General features: G+C 36.6%; 1 protein-coding gene across 2 annotated transcripts in view; it reads left to right on the forward strand.

The window, feature by feature from the left end:
- DNAH5 (dynein axonemal heavy chain 5) overlaps window positions 1-22,709 on the forward strand; it is a 242,281-nt gene that overhangs the window by 134,095 nt on the left and 85,477 nt on the right. For both annotated transcript variants that reach the window (XM_074329069.1, XM_019713456.2), the window contains exons 42-51: window positions 1,158-1,304; window positions 1,899-2,140; window positions 5,101-5,277; window positions 5,698-5,899; window positions 7,412-7,554; window positions 8,285-8,419; window positions 16,473-16,595; window positions 16,789-17,002; window positions 18,351-18,574; window positions 20,941-21,139. In XM_074329069.1, the coding sequence (XP_074185170.1) occupies window positions 1,158-1,304; window positions 1,899-2,140; window positions 5,101-5,277; window positions 5,698-5,899; window positions 7,412-7,554; window positions 8,285-8,419; window positions 16,473-16,595; window positions 16,789-17,002; window positions 18,351-18,574; window positions 20,941-21,139 (1,806 nt within the window). The remainder of the gene's footprint in view (window positions 1-1,157; window positions 1,305-1,898; window positions 2,141-5,100; window positions 5,278-5,697; window positions 5,900-7,411; window positions 7,555-8,284; window positions 8,420-16,472; window positions 16,596-16,788; window positions 17,003-18,350; window positions 18,575-20,940; window positions 21,140-22,709) is intronic.

Consider the following 22,709-nt stretch of genomic DNA (forward strand, 5'->3'; position numbering starts at 1 on the left):
TCAGCACCATAAAATATTACAAACAATTACCCTGATTCTTTTGGTGATTTTGAAAAAAAGAGAACTCTAGTGTAATTTTCTAAATGGGTTTTAACATACCACCTTTTCTGATGTGCACATGTCGACCTTTTACACAACGTGTAATATGTGTCATCTATTTTTATGGTTTTATACTTTAAGCCTTACTCTTTGCTCCTCTGATTATCAACCACAGTCCCTTACGTGTAGAATCTAGACCATTTAGGAGTAGTTTTAGAGTTTGAAGAGTTCAAATACCTTTCTTGAGATTGGCCACAAAAGAAAATTCTTGATTCTTGCAACATCAGTTTAACTTATTTTTCCCAAATAAACAAGAACACATCTCAGCAAATCAAAGCTGACAATGGAGAGATTGAGGCATTTTCTAGGTGATACTAAGGTTAGTACACCACAAAGCAAAAGGATTTTGAACTGTGGAATTTGAAAAACTTCCAGATTATATTAATTCCTTCATCAATTCCAACCTGGTATCCTTTTTCTCCCCTTCTGTAACATGCAATTTTCTTTTACAGAAGATAAAAACAAAAGTGCTTTTAGTAAATAAAATGTGATGAGGCTAATTATGATAACTTGGAAGTTCAGCAAGACATACATTTTTTTTTTACATATACAATTATTTATTATATATTATATTCATGTGATACTATATTACATATGTATGTTGTCTGACTAAATTAAACTCTTTTATGAAGACCAAAGTAATAAGTATCCTAATAGTTGTAAATATACTTCCATGTATTCATAGTAAAACACATTTTTTGTACCAACTAAAAATTATTAATATTTTATGGGGAACAAGATGATTCAATATGCTTTATTATTTTTAAAATGCGTGTTGAACAGTGATTTAAGGGCCTAAGTTAAATGTTGGCTTTTCATAATAGTCATGGGTTACAAAGTCATCCTAGAAAGGTACTGGATTCAAATGAAAGAAGGACACCAGTAGCCACCTATCCTAAATCTTGATATTCATTTTCAGGCACAATTGCCAATATTTTCAATGCAATGTTGCATTTTTAGTTTTTGAACACCTGCTGACAATATGCCACAAATTAGTGACTATTGCCTAATGATGACTTGTCACCGGAGTTGTCTAAATTTGGATTTACTTGGTACAGATTGTGGAAAACCACACCGGGAAATGAGGATGAATCCCAAAGCGATTACGGCGCCACAGATGTTTGGTCGGCTCGACGTGGCCACAAATGACTGGACGGATGGGATATTTTCTACTCTTTGGAGGAAAACATTGAGGGCTAAGAAAGGTAGAAGATGAGTTACAAGCATTATTTTTGACACGTACTGCTCATTAAAATTCTTGGTGGCTATTTAGAAGTAGTAGAATATCCACATTCTCCATATACTATCTTAGCCAAGACTTAGAAGTTATCAATCAGTATGATATTTGTGAATGTTGAAATACTGAAATTATCGATAAGAGTATTTAAAACCCCCCTCACCTTCCTTAGTTTTTGGTTCCAAAGGGAATGATTTTCTTTTTGAAAAAAATATTTCTCTGTTCCTCTGATATCAGAATAAAATAGAGGGAAAAGGTCGTTCAGGAAAATTGGTAGTACTGAGTAAAGTGATTTTACCATAATTGTTTTCACTGAATATTTAAAAAATATTATTCTTACTTAAGGATACCCTATTAAAAAAAAAACAACACAACGCTTCTATAAAATCACAGGAGGAGGTGGGCTTCTTAGGGAAGAAAATTATGTATATCAAAAATGAAGTCCCTAACAGATTATTCTGCTTAGATGTACTATGCTAGTGTTTGGTGGTGGTTTAAGGAAACTCGGTAAGGCTACATATGTGTGTGTATCTTTTTCCTGGCCTTTCATGGGATATTCCAGGGGAGCATATCTGGATAGTTCTTGATGGTCCAGTAGATGCCATCTGGATTGAAAATCTGAATTCCGTTTTGGATGACAACAAAACTCTCACCCTCGCCAATGGTGATCGGATTCCCATGGCTCCAAACTGCAAGATTGTGTTCGAGCCTCACAACATTGACAATGCTTCCCCTGCGACTGTCTCGAGGAATGGGATGGTTTTCATGAGTTCTTCTATCCTGGACTGGAGTCCTATTCTTGAGGTATGATTGGAGGCTTTCTTTTCTATAATGAGAGAAGGAAACAGATCCTTTAGCATTCTTCTCCAGTGCGTGCTGATTTTTCTGCAGACTTGCCGTGTAATTGCATTTTAAAAATTCATTTTTCTTTTCTTTTTTTAGTTACAGTTGACATTCACTATTATTTTATTAGTTTCAGGTGTATACTATCGTAGTTAGACATTTATATAATTTATGCAGCCAGGTGGGTACTAGACTAATTGGTGGGATCACTGCATAAATTACATAAATGTAATTGCATTTTAATGCTAATCTTTATGGAGGATCCTTGAATGCTCTGGGACAGTCAAACCCTGATTGCCCTTTATAGGTTTCTTCAGTGCTCTTTTAATCACGTTAGATCTGATTTCCAACCATTGGGTTGTGGAGTAATTGTAAGGCCCAGGTGAATCAATAAGCCCACCAAACTGTGACCGAATAAGTAAAATGTAACTTTATCACTTTGGGGATTCATGACAGGTTTAAAGGTACTCATTTACATGGAGTTTGGGGCAACCATCTTAGAATATTAACTTGAAGAAGACAATGTATTGACATTACATATAATAGACTTTTATTAGATTCAATAGTCATAATATTAGTTTTAAATTTGTACTTAAAGTAATATTTCAGATAATATCTCTTCAATTCATGACACAGTTATATTATTTTATTACCATCAATATATTCTGGAATATATTGCCTATAATTAGATTATAATTAAATGTCTTGTATACTTATTTTACCTAATAAATACTATATTGTAAGACAGAATGTTTATTAGATAAGCCATCTGTAAAATCTTTTTTGACATTGTTAGTCAAATTTATTGTTTTCATTTATGTAACTTTTCTGGAGATGATTTTGATAGAAAACTTATGAATTCATAATTTAGATAAAGTAGATGTTTATTTTATGTTGTCATTAAATTTTTATGGTTCTCTTTCTGTATTGGTATATCCTAAATTATGATAAGTATCTTCAAAATTTATACAACCCCAAGTTTCAAAAGGGTTTAGCTTTGATAAAGAATAAAGATGTGAAGAAGGGGATTATATAACAAAATGATTCTGACCATAGAGTTGGATATTTCATTAAAAATGCTTCTAAAGATTTCAGATTTCACAATTATCCATCCATTAAGGAGGATACAGAGCAAGGGTTTTCAACCCTGGTTTTGCAAAAAAATCACCAATGACAGTTCTTAAAATATGGATGAGTGGGTCCCACCCCAATCCTACCAAATTAGAATTTCTGGGGAGGAGGGTGCAGAAGTTGCTTTTTGTCTTTTTAAAGCCCCACAAGAGATTCAGGCTTGGTGACCACAGATAGAACAAAGCCCAAGTGAAAATGTGTTTATGATGCCCCCCAAGTGCTTCCAATTCACAGGCTTTACAAATCCCTTTTATGCTAATAGCTAACGAATACTTAGAGTTTGCTATTTATGGAATAAGTTTCAGTTATGTTCTGTCCATGGTGCTGCCGAATAGGACCTTTACCTTAATGCTACACCTACCTAATATTTTCACCTGCTTTTAAATAATGCAATTTCTTCTTGCAAATGGTTAGGAAGACGCAAGACTCACAAAGAATCTGGTTGGACATGCTGAGAGCAGGGCAAAGCACCTCTGAGAGACTTAGAGGGCGGAGCAAGGGAGAAGGTGTTTGTGGGGCTCTGTCAGCTTTGGGAAGCCACGCTGATTACTTGGACCTGTGTATGAAGTATGTTGGTTCCCTCAACTTGAAAGTGCTATGTTTTGTTATTGTTCGTGTGGAACCATGGTAAATTCATGAACTGATGAGTAATTTGGGATCAACCTTTTATTGCTTCTGTTCAGCATCTCTAAGAATGAGCTGACTTCTTGATGCCGAGGGAACTTTCTTTAACTTAAGAAAATATTGTTTTGTTTTAAGTGGTATTTTGCTATGCCTCACATGCACGTTCCTGATACTTGGTTCTACAAATGACTAAATTCTCCATTTTCCTGAGTATTCTTTGATGTTTTTCTACATTGGTTATTGATGAAATTAGAAGACATAAAAAGGGAACAGCTAGTTGTGATAAATCTTTGTTTCCCATTTTGTAAAATCTGGGCATGGATTTCCTTTGTTCATATTTTATTCTACTTTTCTTTTTCTAAATTATTTCCATATATTTGCCTCCTCATTTTTTTTTTTGGGGGGGGGCAGGTGGGTGGAGGCCAGGTCAAGGACCTGTGGGCCCTTCCTGAAGCTCTGGCCTAGCTACCCACCCCCTCTATGAGCACATTTTAATTAAGAACTAAAGACTTTGTCTCCATTTTGGACTCAAGACTTGAGCACATATGTAGTGTAGTAGATTAATGTGTAGATGCTGGCGCCAGACTCTGGGTTTGAAATCTGGCCTTCCCACCTGCTGTGTTTCCCCCAAAATAAGACCTAGCTGGACAATCAGCTCTAATGCATCTTTTGGAGCAAACATTAATATAAGACTCAGTCTTATTTTACTTTAATATAGGATTGGGTCTTATATAATATAAGACCCGGTATAATATAATATAATATAATATAATATAATATAATATAATATAATACAATACCGGGTCATATATTAATTTTTGCTCCAAAGGATGCATTAGAGCTGATTGTTCAACTAAGTCCTATTTTCAGGGAAACAGGGAACCAGCTGTGGGATCCTGGGCATGATACTTAAATTCCTTGGGCCTCTGTTTCCTCATCTGCAAAAGGAAGATAATAATTCCTACTTCACTGAGTTGTTTTGAGCATTAAATGAGTTAACCCTTGAAAGAATTTATAGGAAGGCCTGGCCTATCCTAAATGCAGTATACTCACTAGATATTATTATTTTTATTGTTAATTGGTATTTTAAAAACTTTTGTCCAAAAGTGGCCATTTTCCAGGTGTGCTAATAAATTTAAATAATGCATTAATCTGTAAACTCACAGGGTTTTCTTAAAAAACGCTCGCCTCAAGAAGCTGAAATTCTTCGTGAGCTGTACACCAAATCTTTTCCCGACCTGTATCGCTTCAGTATTCAAAACTTAGAATACAAGATGGAGACGCTTGAGGCCTTTGTAATCATGCAAAGCATCAACATGCTGCAAGGCCTGATCCCTCCGAAGGTAAATCGCTCCATTTTCTAGAGAATTTCTCTCTTGTTAGTGGAGCCATACTGTGCAGTGTGATATTGGAAATTGATTCTCTTACTGCTGTGGGGGAGGGGAAGGCATTTCAAACAATGGACCCTGCATTTATTTTTTTTTCTTTTTTTTTTTCCTCAAAGCAAGCCATAGATTTGTAATTTAGTTGCAGGTTCATAGTCATCGAATAGGCATTCTCAGTTGATTTCACAAACCATCTTGGTTGGTTTTCCTAGAGATCAGTCCTGCATTTGTTCCCTACTTTTATTCATCTTTCCCTTGTTTTTATTTTGGGGAAAAGCTGTTGTCCCTTTCAAATCTTTGCAATTTTCACTGAAACCACAAAGCAAAGTTTTGGTTGGAGAATTAAGTAATTAAAATTTTTCTTTCTTTCATGCTCAGGAGCAAGGTGTGGAGGTCAGTCCAGAGCACCTGGGGAAGCTGTACGTTTTCTCCCTGATGTGGAGCGTCGGGGCGCTGCTGGAGCTGGAAGGCCGGCGCCGGCTGGAGCGCTGGCTGTATTCCCAGGAAGCGCTGACCTTGGACTTGCCGCCTGTAGCTGAGACCGAGGCCACCATGTTTGACTATTACGTCACTTCTGATGGTGAGGACGGTCTCTTCCATTCACATGTAACACACAGGAATAGTTATTTCCAAATGGCTAATATTTACACACTAAATATACATGTATATGCATACGTATACACACACATATAGTATAATCAAACAATACAGTGAATGTTTAAATAAAAAATTTAGTAAAAGACACATTGCCATTAATCCCTGTCACTTCGAACACACTTATCCCATCATTCTTGCCACTTTCTGAAGCAGTTCTGGAATCCCCTTTAGTTGTGCTGTTGTGGCTGCCTCGATGTTCTGAATCATTTTGACTTTGGGGAAGAGTCAGAAGTCTCATGGTGCCAGATACGGTGAATAAGGTGGATGAGGACACAATGTAATGTTTTCATTTGACAGAAATTGCCGTACCAGAAGAGATGTATGGCGCGCACACACACACACACACACACACACACACACAAAATATGTGCATAGATATATATAAATATGTATATATATATATACATATATACATATATCTACATATACATATATATGTTTTCTAAATGGTAATTAAAACTCTTGGTTGTAAAATAAAATGAAAATTTTCATGTGTGAAGAAAACTAATTGTTCTTTTTTAAATATTTATTTTGATTGTGTCCCAAATGCACACTTTCCCCTTGTTAAATATATTATGTGTATACTGAACTATTAGTGAGTTAAAAACAAATTAAAAAAATCCCCAAATGAGATCCATTTCAGCTTTTCATTTGATACAATCAGCAATGTATGTAAAAATTACAATGTGTGAAGTGTGTTGCCAAATACAGTAGTACCTTGGTTTTCGAACGTCTCCGTTGACGAACATTTCGGTTTACGAACGCCGTAAACCCGGAAGTAAATCTTTGGTTTTCGAACATGCCTTGGAAGTCAAATATATCACGTGGCTTCGGCTGAGTGCAAGATCCTGAGGTCTAGCTGTCGGCTATTTCCGAAACTTTCAGAACTCAAACTGTCTTCTGGAACGGATTACGTTAGAAAACCGAGATACCACTGTATATGCGGTATCTATACATCTATTCTGTATATATACTTTAAGTATTTATGTGTGCATACCTATACAAAGTACATATATACACATATATGAAGTACATATGTACAACATTTATGTATGACATCCTAGGATCTGTTGTTTTGGACTTACAGTTAAGGAGGTGGGTAATGAAAAGCTCGTAAGATTTGACATTTTAAAATTTTAGGTACATGCTACTGTCACAATGTTCTGTATTTTTAGATACACTTTATATTATTGAAAACCTGCGTATTTAAAAAGAAAATTCCAAAATATGTCTTAATATTTCCTCCGGTGCCACTTTGGAACAGTTGCTGGGGAAATTTTGACTCAGCTAACACATACTTAAACAGTACTTTGATCTGTGATTCTATGGGGAGTTTTTGGAAAATGCCTTCATGAGATGTCAAGTGTGTCTGCTCATTGCAGTTAGTTAATTATGAAAAGGAGTGTGAACAGGTAATGTTCCCCGTTCACCTCAGGTAAATGGATGCACTGGGACATGTGTACCGAGGAATACGAATACCCTTCTAACACCATCCCAGAATATGGTTCCATTCTGGTGCCAAACGTTGACAATGTGAGGACGGACTTTCTAATCAAGACCATCGCTAAACAGGGCAAGGTATGGCTTGTTAACTTTGGTTAAAAATAGCATATTTTAACATGTCACTTGAAAACACAAAGCATCCTACATTTATGTCAGAATATTTTATGTTGCTGTTTAGCATAAATGAAAAGATTACCCAAATTGATATACTCCTTTTATTATTCCCCAATAGCAGTATTGGAGTTGAATAGCTCTAATTCATAATTAATTATTTCTCTTGTATTAGTTAGAGAGAAAGTGAATTTTGACTCCTTTTTCCAAAGAGAAATCCTTCTCTTTGGATTATTGCATCAGTTTGCTTGGGCTGACATAACAAATTACCACAGACTGGGGGGCTTAAACAAGAGACTTTTTTTTGTTTTGTTTTGTTTTTACACAGTTCTGGAGGCTTAAAGTCCAAGATGGAGGTGTCAGTAAGTTTAGTGTTTTTCTGAGGCCTCTCTCCTTGGCTTGTAGATGGCTGTCTGTCTTCTGTGTCTTAATCTGTGTGCAGACATCCCTAGTGTTTCTTTGTGTATCCAAATTTCCTCTTATAGGGATGCTAGTTAACTTGAGCTACAGCCCTTCTTAATGGCCACATTTTAACATAATCATCTCTTCAAAGATTCTGTCTCCAAATACAGTCACATTCTGAGGTTCTGGGAGTTAGGGCTTCAACATATGAATTTAGGGGGACACAATCCAGCCCAATGGCAATCATTTTATTGTATAATACTTGAAATTTTTTTCTCAACTTCTGTTTTAGGCTGTGCTGTTAATTGGTGAACAAGGAACAGCCAAAACAGTCATAATCAAAGGATTTACGTCAAAATACGATCCTGAAAGTCACATGGTCAAGAGTCTGAACTTTTCTTCTGCAACCACCCCGCTAATGTTTCAGGTACTGGCTCTTTGGTATTGTGCATGGAGCCCAGGTTTGTGATAAACTGAAGGCTCCAAATCGTCACTATTCTTCTGTGCCCACTGAGCTGCCATCTCCACTCTCACAGCTGTTGTAAATCCCCTCCATATGTCTTCCATTATTTCTGTTATTCAACTGCAATGGAATCTCTCCCTAGTTGGATTATAATATATAATCATCTTAAATTATGGAGAAATGAAGAGCTTATATAAAGTGTTCGAGGCCTCAGTGCTGTTTAAAATACCTACCGTGTTTCCCGAAAATAAGACTGGGTCTTATATTAAGTTTTGCTTCAAAAGATGCATTAGGGCTTATGTTCAGGGGATGTCATCCTGAAAAATCATGCTAAGGCTTATTTTCTGGCTAGGTCTTATTTTCAGGGAAACATGGTATGTACAAAAGGTGTGAACATGCAAAATCTAAAACTGGAAGACATATTGTTTATGCCTCCACCGAAACCTACTTCCTCTCCCTACTGTCTGCTTTTCTCTGGGTGTTACTGTTATTCTAGCCTTTAAGCTATACACACTGGAGTCATCTTTGATTGGTCTCTTTTGAATCAAGAGCTGGTAATGTATCAAAAGAAATACTTTTTACTTCTCTCTTTTTCTTCATTCTCCCTCTACCTCTACATATTCCACTTCTTCATGATTCCACACCAGGGTGTTAGCAGGCAGGAATCCCCAGCTGGTCTTGGTTCAAATCTGACTCTCTTCTAGTTTCACTGTTATTCCCCTTCCAGTCTCTGGTTCCTATATTGTCACTTTTCTCTGTGGTTCTTTGACTTAACATTCCAGAATGGCTCCCATTATCAATTGCAACAAGGGATAAAAATCTTAGAATCTTAGCATATTAAAGATTTCACCTTATCCTATCATTGAGGCGTGTCCACGAAAAACATCCAGCCTAAGAGAAAACATGTAAGAGTTTATTTGAGCCAAACTGATGATGATTGCCAGGAAGCAAAATCTCAACCGATTGAGAAAATGCTCCGCGAAATGGCAGGTTGCAGCTTATTTTATACATAGAATCAAAGGAGGAGGGTCACATGAAATCCACTGGTGGTAGATTAAGGGGGTGGGAGAAAGCAAAGTGGAGAACTCTCTGGGATTGGGTAAAAGTAAACTGGAGAGACAGGGACTTCCTTCACATAGGTGGTACAGGATAGTTAATAGTTCATAGAGATGTTAATCAAGGGACAAGAATAATAATGAGGGATTCTTTATTTTCCTGCTCTGGTCCAGAAAAAGGGATTATTGACTTTCCAAGGATGTCATCTTAGGTGCAAACAGACAATAGACTGGTCCAGTGAAATGCACATATTAACTTTATGAAGGAAGCTAAAGATGTGACTTCCCGCCATGGCCCACTTAGTTGTGAAATTTTTTACGCTCACGCCATCTTATGTGGTTATTTTCAGTCTCCTGAGCTTGTCAGGTTTAACTCTGGGCCCCTTTTCTGTCCTCAGGAGTAACAAAAAACAAAACCCCCAAATTTGCATTATTTTTGTCAAGGAAGCTGTTAAGAGTGCCTGGGTTTGCAATGGCTGGCTGCTTGTTTTCTCCTGTTCCTAAATTGTTTAAAACCCTGTTGAAACTGGGAGGAGATCCTAAATGTCAGTTCATGCTGCAGTTGTTTTAATTGCATCTTCCATATCCGTATTAGAACAATTAATACATTAACAAAAAAGATGCATTTCGTAAATTAAAAATGGAAGGGAAATTGTTAGAATCCAAATCCAAAGAACTTCACTTTTGATTAACTTTGTTGTTCTTTAGTTGTGGGAATGAAAATGTCAAAAAGCAGTGAAAACTGTTAAGAAAATAGCCCCATCATAGCAGTTTATCATTTAATGTAATTGGTGACTGCAGAGTGCCAATAAACTAAGATCGTTGATTAAACTTCTAAATAAGATTGTCAACTGTATTATGCTCCTTGGTTAGAGAACATTTCCAAAACTGGCCAGCCTTTGTCAAATGATTACCATTTACACAGTGTTGTGATGGGAAGGTCGGGGTGGAAAGTCAACCCCAAATCGCAGTGACTCAGCAGTGCTATTTGTATTTGGGGAACAGCACATTAAACTACCCTCAGCTGACAAGATGTTAATACCGTATTCTACACGTCCCTTGATATTCTTTTACATTTAAAGACCTTTTGTTGGTTTTACTTTAGGAGAATATCCTTTGTAAAGGATATATAAAATTATATAACTTTATAAAGTTATATAATAAAATAATAAAGTAAAAAATTATAACTTTACTTGTGGATGCAGGTTTTAAAACATTAAATCAAGGTGTGATTTTATTCATTATGTTGGGTAATTATCTAGCTATTCCCATTTCTTGAGACTGGATTAAATCTTTAGGGCAGCCATGCAATTCTGACAGTAGCTACCTGGAGTTACTAAAGACTGTACAGGTGAAAGGCTCAGATATACACTTGTACTCAGGACTTCCGCACTTCATATCACAGCCACAAGCTCAGGGGTTCCCAGGCCACTGACACTTCTGAACAACTGGCTACAAATTTAGGGGTTTCTATGACCCTGTCAGTTTTGATAATTCACTAGAACGACTTATAGAATTCAGGGAAGTGCTATGCTTATGATTACGGTTTTAATATAAAAGATATGAACCAAGATTAGTCAAAAAAGAGATGTATAGGGTAAGATTTGGGAGGGTCCCAAATGTGAACTTTCTGTGTCCTCAGAATGTGTTACCCTCCAGGCACACGGGGTGTATCACTGACCGGGAAGTTCACAAGCAATGATGTGCAGAGGTTTTATTGGGGTTCCATTCCATCGGCACGATTGACTGAATCACTGGCCATGTGAGGGAACTCAGTCTTCAAGCCTTCTCCCCTCCAAGGAGGTCAGCTAATAACACACAATTCAAAACCCCAACCCTCACATGGCTTTTCTGGCAGGGGGGGACCCGCTATAAATAATGAAGACATGCCTATAATTCAGGAAATCCCATGGGATTAAAGGCTCCCTCCTAGGAACCAGGGACAAAGGTTAGCCAAATTCTGTAGTATCTAACAAGACTTGGTCACTGTATTTTTGTTAATAATGGGGTGATATTTGCCCCCGTTAAGGGGGTAAAGATCTGTGATCTATGTCTCTTTAACATGAGCTCTTTATTAATTTCCTGGAAAAAGGCATACATTATCCAGAATGCAGCCTGTTTGTTGATACATTATACAAGTTCATAAACTATATAATAAATTTCTAGCAGTGGTACCATATTGAAGTATAATTAGGAGAATAATAAAACAGACTTTTAAAACATAAAAGTCTGTATTTTTTAGGGTGCCATCATCTGATTTACAACACTAGCCCAATTCCTCGCAGTGTGAAAGTGGCATCAACAATTCACTATTTCGTGTTCTGTGCTAAAGCACCACAGGATCAGCTACTCTGCTTAGAGCCTGTTTGGGCTGCGGAGCGTCAGCGCTTTCGATTAAGCGAGACTCATTAGTTTTGGAAAGCTTTCAATTAGCCACACTGCTGTAATTAACTTTCTCACTATAATTTTCAGCCTTTCATGCTAAACGAGGGGTGATGGAGTGGAGCATCTGTCTCTGTGTCTCCCACTAATCTGGATCCAAACCAAATCGAAATTCTAGATGAGAAAATAGATACTGTCCATCCCTTGTGTGTTACCATGAAAGCGCATAGACCAGTCAAGGACACGTCTATTACTTGACAGGTGATTTGCATCAGGGTTTCCTTTGCTTTCACCATGGTGTCACTTTCATATCTTTTATCAGGAGGACTGACTGTCCGTCCCTCTTTGCCTGGGACAGTCTAGTTTACTTCTGTTGTCTGAGATTAATAATTAATGGTGTCCTTGTCACTATCAAAAGAAGATGCGGTATATATATTATATATATATAGTGGAATACTATTCTGCCATAAGAAAAGATGAAATTGTGACAATGTGGATGGATCTTGGGATCATAATGCTAAGTGAAATAAGTCAGACAGAAAAAGCAGAGAACCATGTGATTTCACTGATATGTGGTATATAAACCAAAAACAACAAAAGAACAAGACAAACAAATGAAGAAACAAAAACTCATAGAGGCGGACAATAGTTTAGTGGTTACCAGAGGGTAAGGGGGGAGGGGGATGGTAGATGAGGGTAAAGGGGATTAAATATATGGTGATGGAAGGAGAACTGACTCTGGGTAGTGAACACACAATGTGATATATAGATGATGTATTACAGAATTGTACACCTATGTAACTTTACTAACAATTGTCACCCCAATAAACAACAAAAAAAGTGTGTGCTTTGGGCAAAAATTATATGGGCGCCCTATTCTTTGGCGAAGGGAATTCAGTTGGTCTTTTAAAATAAGTGTCTTATTTTTTTCCCCAAACAAATATTGTTTTAATGCATTTTTCTGTTTTTGAATGTATCCATATTATCTTTAAGAATTTAAACAATACAGAAAGCTAAGGACAAAGTGAAAGTTTCTTAAGAGAATTTCTGAATTTATCTCTTCTAAAAATAATTGTAAAGTGTTTTGAATACAACAAGTATCTTCTAAATGGTTGCATAGCAATAGGTTTTGCTTTTGAAAAATAAGAATCCTAGAGCCTGGAAGGAAATTCCACATTTTTTTCTAGACTCAGAACCATGGTTCCAAATGAAATCTTATGCAGAAAACAAAGCTACAAACAGGGAACCAGGGATTTGCTTTGGTGGAATTGAAGCTGGGCTCCGGACACCTTTTCCAGCCTCCTCCTTGCTTCCTGAGGGGTCCCTTGCTTTTGGAAAACCCTTTTGATTTCCTCGGAGCACAGTTGGAAGACTAGTTTCCAGAGGAGAATCATGAGAGAGAATATGTGAAAGTATTTTTTTCATGGTCAAGTTCTTTAACAGGTTTTCCTGTTAACATGAATGCATTCAGGTGGAGGGAAATTAAAGTACTTATTTGAGTTCACACAGTTAGTTGGTAGCAGAACCTGAGTGAGAAACTAGGTTCCCACGTCTTCCATGGTGCTTTTCCAGTTCACCCATATGCCTCCTTCCAATGGCTTTTCTTTATCTACATTAATATTCAAGTGACTGATTCATCACTTAGTAGTCTGTTTTATTTTTAGCTTCTAGTTATGCACTGCTGTTTTTTCATGTTCTGTAAAATGCACTACTTATAATGCACTACTGACTATTTATAATGTACTACTTTTATAATAGTATTTTTAAAAATGTACTATTACCTTTTAAATTTTACTAGTACAAGACTTTTTATTTGGTTTTGGTGAATTATGATAAAAAGGGAAGATCTTATTTAGGCAGTTGATATCTTAATAAAGAGCATAAACTCTCCATTATTATATTTTAACTAAATAGCAGATATATGGAAACCTAAAATTAAGTATATGCTATATTTCAATTTAATTAGATGTAATATGTATGGAAAATGATTCAAGTGCTGATATTCAGATACCTACAGTAATAATAAAATGTTTCCTTTTTATAATGCATGAAGCTCACTAAGTGCTTTCATGTATATCATTAATAAATAATACTCTTATGAGTATATATATACATATATATGTATGATTTATGTATCTTTATATGCTCTCTCACTTCTGAGCTGTGGTTTAGAAATACTAAGCGACTTGCTTCAAATCACAAAGCTAATTAAGTGGGAGAAGTAACAGTTTAACCCTTTTCCTGACTTGAAAGCCAGTCAGAGAGCTATTGTATAAGGCCATGCAGATTATGCAGGTTTGTGCCATGCCCCATTCACAGAGATGATTGTGTGAATGGTAAACCCAAGAATTGAGCAGTGTGCAACCTCCCCTCCTGTACATGACCCTGCCAATATCCCTTCCGATGCAAGATTTCTTTCTCTGCCTTGTTGCGGAAATAGACATGCGCTATCAAATATAGCTGATGTGGTAAATACTATTTATGGTGTAATCTAAGTATTGTGGGGCCCAGAGGAGGACAAGAAATCAGTGTAATGAGCCCTAGTTTTAGGGCTCCTAGTGCTAGAATCTTAGTGTTTATGTTTGGATGTATTGATTTTGTGATGCTATCGATCATTCCACCTGGGGAAGTCCAGTTGGGGATGCCAGTTCAAGGATATGGTTTTCCCAAACATTCCCAAATAGCTGTGTGATAGAGTGGGACACACAATTACTGTGTTTCTCGCCTTCAGGAGCTCTCACCAAACTTCAGAATTCATTAGGTAACTTTATCATGGGCGGCAATGCTAAAACCAGAAAGAAGTACTAACTCCAGGTTCACAAGCTATTTGATTTTTCTCTCTTCATTTTGTTTCGGTCAATTTAGTTCTTTTGTAACATATATAGCTTACTAATAATTTCCTACTATTTCAAAGAAATTAGGGTCACAATGAAGGGGGAGAAAGTGCAGGTGTATGACTTTTTTCCATATTATCTCACATCTCCTACCTATGGCTTTTAGCTCTTAGAAGGCCCTCAAAGACATAAAATCTTCCTGTGCCTGTCAGTTCTCACTAACAGATGAGGGGATGTCTGGAAGTCTCTAGCGCCGTAGGGAGGTGTCAGGAGATTATTAATTGCCTATGCATTTAAATTCATTGAAAAGCAGAGCTAAATTTAGCCTAGCACATTACTTTAAACTGTTCACTTTTATGTCAGGGAATTTGAAATTCTTTTTGCCACTGGACTGTTGTCATGGGGATTTGTTTTGTAATTGAATGAGTTGTGATACATTTAGATATCTTTCTATTTAAAAATGGTGAAACATTTTCATACCTCTGGCTATTATTATTCATTAAAATGATGTTGGAAACTTCCGATTTGGAATTACCCAACTGTGAAGATGTCCAAAGACAGATGTACAGATTTTCGCTTATATCTTAGCCTTATTTTTTAGCTGTATCTTGGATCACTAAGGTCATTTTTAACTGTTTTGCTCTTCATCATGAAATAAGAGCAAACTTTTTTTGATAGGAGGGGCATGCTTTTTATGTCAGTATGCCTCCACTTTCTCCTATACTTATGCATTGTCTTTAATGTGACTTAAAATCAAGGATCAGTAGATTCCTACAGTGGGAAGAATGAAATTAGGTCTTTAAGACTGAGCTCCTGGAGCGTGAGAACGCTGGAGGCCTTTCGGTTTTCTTAGCAGTGCTGGCTCTGGTTACTCAGTGCATGCATTTTGAATGACTGATTTCCAAACTACGTTGTACTACCATGGAAATGATAATATAGTCAAAGTCTGGGGTTCTTTCCCCATGTCCCCCTTAACCCTTCTAACACTCCTTCAATCAGTTTCTTTTTAATTGAGGCATAAATGACATATAACATCGTATTAGTTTCATCAGTTGCAATGATGTGCTTCCTCATATTTCTAGGGAAGTGTTTTTATAGAGCACAGTGTAACCTCCCTCTGTGCCACCTAAGCTCAGAATGTAGAAGTGAGAGAGGAGACATGGGTGGGTGTTATTCTGCATTTCGTCTCGGGATGAGCAGGGATTCAGTGTGATTGCATCTGCTGCAGAGCAGTGGGTCTGGACTGCGTCAGGCTACAGAGCCAGTGGGCAGCCTCCTCACAGGAAGGAGGGCAGTCTTCAGACTATGGCGGGCTGTGCAGCTCAGAACACAGACCTAGGAAGCTGCTTGGATAGTAGCCCTGTTTCACTTCCTCCCTGGTTATAGGGAAACTATTAGCTGGGCTGGACCCTTTGAGAAATCGGGTTTGGGGATTAGAGGGTCATCAGCCCTCTGTATCATAGACACAATGATACAAAAGTAAATGTGTAGAAATGGACCGAAGCGTCTCCTGCCTGTGAAAATTTACATAGATTAGAATTTCACTTACTCCTAAGTTAAATCAGAGTGTAAAACTTTATCAAGATGATTTAGGTACTTCATGCCCTGCTTTCCAGAATTAAGGGAAATTTTGGGGTTGTTCAGAATAATTCCTGTCAATACGAATGTTTCTAGATTTTAAAAATAATTGACCATGTCTTGGGGGATATTTTCACAGATGTTTCTGTTGGCTTTCTTGTTTAACAGAGGACAATAGAGAGCTATGTGGATAAACGCATGGGTGCAACATATGGCCCTCCTGCAGGAAAGAAAATGACTGTTTTTATTGATGACGTGAATATGCCAATAATCAATGAGTGGGGAGACCAGGTATATTGATCCTATTGTGCACTTTCTTTCTTTAGTTCAACATTGGTTTATTCTTTGATGAGTAAATATTTTTCTACTTTTCCCACATACAATGCCTGAATACCGAAAAAGTCCGTTATTTGGAAGCACTCCAGACGTTAGGTTCTGGGATATAAAGGAGTGACGTTTTAATTCTGAAAGTTGTTTTTCTTAGGTTACTAATGAGATAGTACGGCAGCTGATGGAGCAGAGCGGCTTTTATAACTTAGAGAAGCCTGGGGAGTTTACCAGCATTGTGGACATCCAAGTGTTGGCAGCCATGATCCATCCTGGGGGCGGGCGCAACGATATACCCCAAAGACTCAAGAGGCAGTTCTGTGTATTTAACTGCACGTTGCCATCTGACGCTTCCATGGACAAGATCTTTGGTAAGATGAGTGTCGAACATCTGCTTGTGTTCCAGTGGGAAGATATCAACCCAAAGGTCAACACAGAAAGAACACTGGGGGGCTCTTTACTCTGTTGCCCTCATCACTCTCAAGTAGTGTGTTCTGTGTATATATATATATATATATATATATATATATATATATATATATATACCCAATTCAGTATATATATATGTGTGTGTATACATATATATATACACACACACACTGAATTGGGTACCTAGGCAGATCTTGCTCCCTATCTTTTTTTTTTTAACCATTGCCAGCTTCTTAAGCAGGGAGGTTAAACATTAAATGAACATGGAGATGGTGAGATTGTTTCCTCATGGCTACACATATTTGAGGTCTGGATTGATATAATATCATGCCAAAAACTTTATATAGCTGATATTTCAACCAGCCCATATAATGATTCTGGCCAAAGAAATATGCACAGAAAGAATTTCGCACTAAGATTAGTCATAGTCTGATCTTCAGAGTAATTTATAGAGTAATAAATTGATTGGTTAAATATATAGTATTTCAGGAATAATTTCGTTGAGGAAACACTAGCCCAGTAAATAATCATAAGTATTTAACTGAGTAATGAAAATGATTTATAACTGATTTTAGAATTACTCTTTGCAGAAAAAGAGTGTAAAGTTATGTATGCATTTGTGTTAGGTATTAATTTACAATTTTTGAAGCTGCTACTGAGAAAAAGCTCATTAGGATTACCCTAATTAATTTCTGGCAGACTAAAATGTCATCTTAGCACCCTGGGCTAATGGAATATGGCAGTGTCTGCCTTCAATCACGGTAGTGGGCAAAGGTTTGCAAACCAAATGACATGTGAATTATCTAAACTTGGGAAAAATAAAATGGGCCGGAAAGAATGACTATTTTCACTTTTAATTATCTTTTGTTTTTGGCCTGGAAAGTTGTACATGTAAGACAAATTAAAATATTTTATAAAACATGGAAAGGCAACAACAGAATGGAGAAATCTTAGAGCATTCATGAAATCTCCCTTTAAAAAAATCTTTTTATATGGCAGCTTTATATATTTATCAGTTACCCATTTAGTAATGTTGAATTAGTTCAGGTAGTTTCAGTAGTATTTCTTGATCAATGTTTCAGCATTTGAGTGCCTACTTACTCAAACCTGTATCTGTTTCATAGGTTTAAAAAAAATAAGAGAGCTCTACGTAATATAAATTTCCTTAATATGTGGTTACCTATTAAAATGTGTAACTATACTTGTGCAAACTCTGCATTATAATGTTTTTCATTTTAATTTAGTTGGTTTGACTTGCCAGTCAAAATGTTAGGCCTTTTTCCCCGTCAGGTGTGATCGGGATAGGCTACTACTGTGCCCAGAGAGGTTTCTCAGAAGAAGTGAGAGATTCCGTGAGGAAACTGGTCCCACTCACGCGCCGACTATGGCAGATGACAAAGACTAAAATGCTCCCCACTCCTGCGAAATTCCATTACGTATTTAATCTTCGAGATCTTTCTAGGATCTGGCAGGGAATGCTGAAGGCGACTTCAGAGGTTATCATGAAACCAGATGTAAGTAAAACATAAGAAATAAAAACAAATAACACTCATTTTACTATACACCCTCGATATTCTTTGTAATGCAAATTTTTGTGGAATTATGAAAATATTTAGAGATGTTTTAGCATTGATACGCTTTTCTTTCCTGCTTTTAAGCTAATGTACGTAAGGAAAAATAAGTCAGAAAATTTCATTAAAAAATTCTAATTAAATTAGGTTTATGTTTAAGGAAATGGTCCACACAGCCATTTTCTATTAATAGAATAAAAGAAACAATTGATTTTATTCTCTCATCCTGAGGTATTTTTCTTGTACTAAAAATGGAAAGGATCACTATTGATTTTATCATGTAATAGTCTTCATATTTTAAACCTGACAGTTTAACTAAAAAAAGTAATTATCTTTATAAATACACATGCAAAATTGAAAAACGAAACCATTTTTCTGTTATGCATTCATGATGTTTCCTTTCCATATAACTAGACGCACTAAAATAATTATGTATGTTGGTAAATGGAAAAAGAAGCCAAACAGTAGAAAGTCCATTTGACAGAAAAGTGAGCATTTGTACATACACTTGAATATATAATAACAGTTGCTAGCGTTATAGAATTCCCTTCGAACTAGAAACCAAATCATGGCCTGTGGAACTTCGCCTGTCTTTCAGCCCTTTATGGATCAAAAATGCTCCTGGAAAGAATGACTATTTGCTTAGGAGGCAGCTAAGCAAATGGGTTTTAAGGGACTTCTCCACATAAACACACAGAGACAGTTGAGATACCAACTAAACTGTCACTAGGCCCATCAGATGCTGATGACTAAAAACGACTTTGTCCCAGATACTCACAAAGTAGCTAATTGCACAGGATGACTCCAAGACAAGACATTCTGGGGAAAACTCACTCTCCTTGTTATAGAGAAGTGAGAATCCTTTTAGCAGCAGTGACCATTTTAACTTGATTTTTTGTTTTTCCCTCAAAGTTTTTGACAAATTAATGGCATTGTGTAATGCAGTTCTCCAATATTACTTTTTGGGGAGCCATTTTTTTGGTGCTTATTTTCAATCAGCCTAAACAGTTTCAGCAATTTGTTTGCCAGAATATAAAAGGAGTGTAGTAAAATATATTTGTTTTAAAAATAAAACAGGGCTGGCCTGGTGGCTCAGGTGGTTAGACCTCCATGCTCCTAACTCCGAAGGCTGCCGGTTCGATTCCCACATGGACCAGTGGGCTCTCAACCACAAGGTTGCCGGTTCAACTCCTTGAGTCCTGCAAGGGATGGTGGGCCCCACCCCCTGCAACTAAGATTGAACACGGCACTCTGAGCTGAGCTGCAGCTGAGCTCCCAGATGGCTCAGTTGGTTGGAGCGCATTCTCTCAACCACAAGGTTGCCAGTTCAATTCCTTGACTCCTGCAAGGGATGGTGGGCAGCTCCCCCTGCAACTAGAAATGGCAACTGGACCTGGAGCTGAGCTGCGCCTTCCACAACTAAGACTGAAAGGACAACAACTTGAAGTTGAGCTGCACCCACCACAACTAAAAGTGAAAGGACAACAAGTTGACTTGGAAAAAAGGCCTGGAAGTACACACTGGTCCCCAATAAAGTCCTGTTCCCCTTCCCCAATAAAATCTTTTTTAAAAAAAATAAAACAAACATTTTACTACACTTTTTTTATATTCTGGCAAACAAATGGCATTTTATCATGAGTAATATAATGGCTTAAAACCCTTATAACTTGCAGAATGTTATCAAGTTGAGAAATTCACACCATTCTTTCATATCAAATAATGAGTTCAGACAAACATTTGTTATTTTTGCTGTAGGAACAGGTGTATTAAGCAATTTCCTCGACTACCAGTTAACTTTGTGTCCTGGGTTATCTAGATCAGGTGATTGCTTTGTTCAGATTTTTGCCACAAATTTTCTTCGCATTTTTTTAAGTAAATATACCTTTTTAATATCTCAGTTGTATATGTGAAAGTTGTTCACACATTTTATATTATGCTCTGGCCATGTGAATGTAGGTTTCTTATCAAGACAGACTAATTTATCATAAATTTAAGACTTCTACATAGAATATGAATTTGTTGGTTCAGTAGAGTGATTTTAGTATTTAGTCTAGAGATTTTTTTATTTTAACTTAAAGGCTGCAAATGAATAGACACTACTTTCTATTTAATATATATGAATGACACCAATTTGAAATGAAGTTAAGAATATTTTAACCTTAAAGTTTTAAAATGTAGTATCTTAAATCAGATAGCATGTCTACTTTACAATATCATGAACTTGAATTCCCAACTGTGGCAAAATGTCAATCAATAGCACATTTTAATTAATGGCAATTAGTAGCACATTTTAATTATGCTTTCTACAGGAACTGTTTAGGCTGTGGAAGCATGAGTGTAAACGTGTGATAGCTGATCGTTTCACTGTGTCTGATGATGTGACCTGGTTTGATACGGCTTTAATAAGTTTGGTGGAGGAGGAGTTTGGAGAAGAGAAAAAACCCTTGGTGGATTGTGGAGTTGACGCTTATTTTGTGGATTTCTTGAGGGATGCACCTGACGCTACAGGTAAATTATTGAAGCAGAATTTGGAATTCCCCAAAGGGACATCTGAAGACGAAGGGTTCAGTTTAGGAATGCTGAATTTCTGTCTAGTAAACTTTACAGAAACAAGCCTGGCACATACTAGATGCTCAATAAATGTAGAATGGGTGGATAAATGCATGGAGTTCAAAGATTAACTAGTTTTTATACATGTGAGTCTTGGCTATTAAGGTAGAGTTGGGAGGCGGGACGTGACAGAACACAGGGCACAGAACTTACTCCTGTTCCAAACAGGTAGATCGGAGAAAGGGATCTACCACACAGATTAGCTGGGCAACTCTGAACTTTCCTGACCTTCATTTTCTTCATTTATAAAAATGGAAATATTAATATACACACCATGGGGGACTGTGGGGTATACATGAAATGTTATCTGTGGAATGGCTTGGGCAGTTTGTGGCTCACAGTCACTGCTGGATGAGAGGTCGTAAAAGGGATGATTGCTATTATTTGAGTCAAACTGAGTGTTGAAAATAAAAAGAAAAACCTCAAATTATCTGAGAGGGCCATTGAATATAATTGGAAAGAGATGGGTGATGTGGAGGCAAGCTTTTGTGGTTATGGTTCCATGAAAAATTGAGATGTATGTTAACTTTTCTTATGAAAATAAGTAGTGCCCTAATTATTTTTTTTCCTTAGAAATAGCCGAGCTTAAGTAGAATATTTTTCTTTCATTTAATGACCTCTTCTAATACTGAGGAGGAATTTTAAGTTAATTTTCATATTTAAAAAGGCATGTTTAAACACATGCTATTTTTATCTTCTAAATGACTGAAAATGACCAGGAAGCTCCTGACTAGAGTTAATAAGGTTGTGTGTGATGTATCAAGTTTCTGAGTGACGATTATAAAGAAAGGTTTATTGCTGGCTATGCAGTTGGAACGATCCTTCCACAGAAAGAAGCTGACATATTTCATTTTAAATCAGGTCACACAAAACAAAAATGATGTAAAGGTAAGAGCATTTGCGAGATGATTAGAATTGATTTTATTTCCTCTAATTTGGAAAGATAATTAGATTATGATTTTCAAGGAACAAAACACAGATGCACTTTTTTTGTGTGTGGGGGGTGAATCTGGAGGCAAACATTAAATCTTTTATGACTTTAAAACACTTTGTTTCTCAAAGCTTGAGTTGAACATTTATTGAACAGTGATGTGACTATTGAAATTCAGTTAGTGAGAGCTCGGCAGATAGGCTAAACTTAATGATTTTTTTAATTATAAACTTAATAATTATAGTAAATCAATTTCCTTGCTTTGTCATAAAAAGGTTAATATACTATTTATCGTATTAGGACAGGGTCAATTGAAAATTAATTATTATGTACTATTAGTTTTGGAAGATCTAGAATCCAGTGAATTTCTAAGTTGTTACTAGTATATTCAATGAATGTGTCACTTTTTTGCTGTTACTCTTAATTGATATTACACCGTGTTTCACTGAAAATAAGACCTAGCCGGACAATCACCTCTAAAGTATCTTTTTGGAGCAAAAATTATTATAAGACCCAGTATCATATCATATCATATCA

Source organism: Rhinolophus sinicus, linkage group LG03 (assembly GCF_036562045.2).
Source record: "Rhinolophus sinicus isolate RSC01 linkage group LG03, ASM3656204v1, whole genome shotgun sequence".
In the NCBI taxonomy this organism is placed as follows: Eukaryota; Metazoa; Chordata; class Mammalia; order Chiroptera; family Rhinolophidae; genus Rhinolophus; species Rhinolophus sinicus.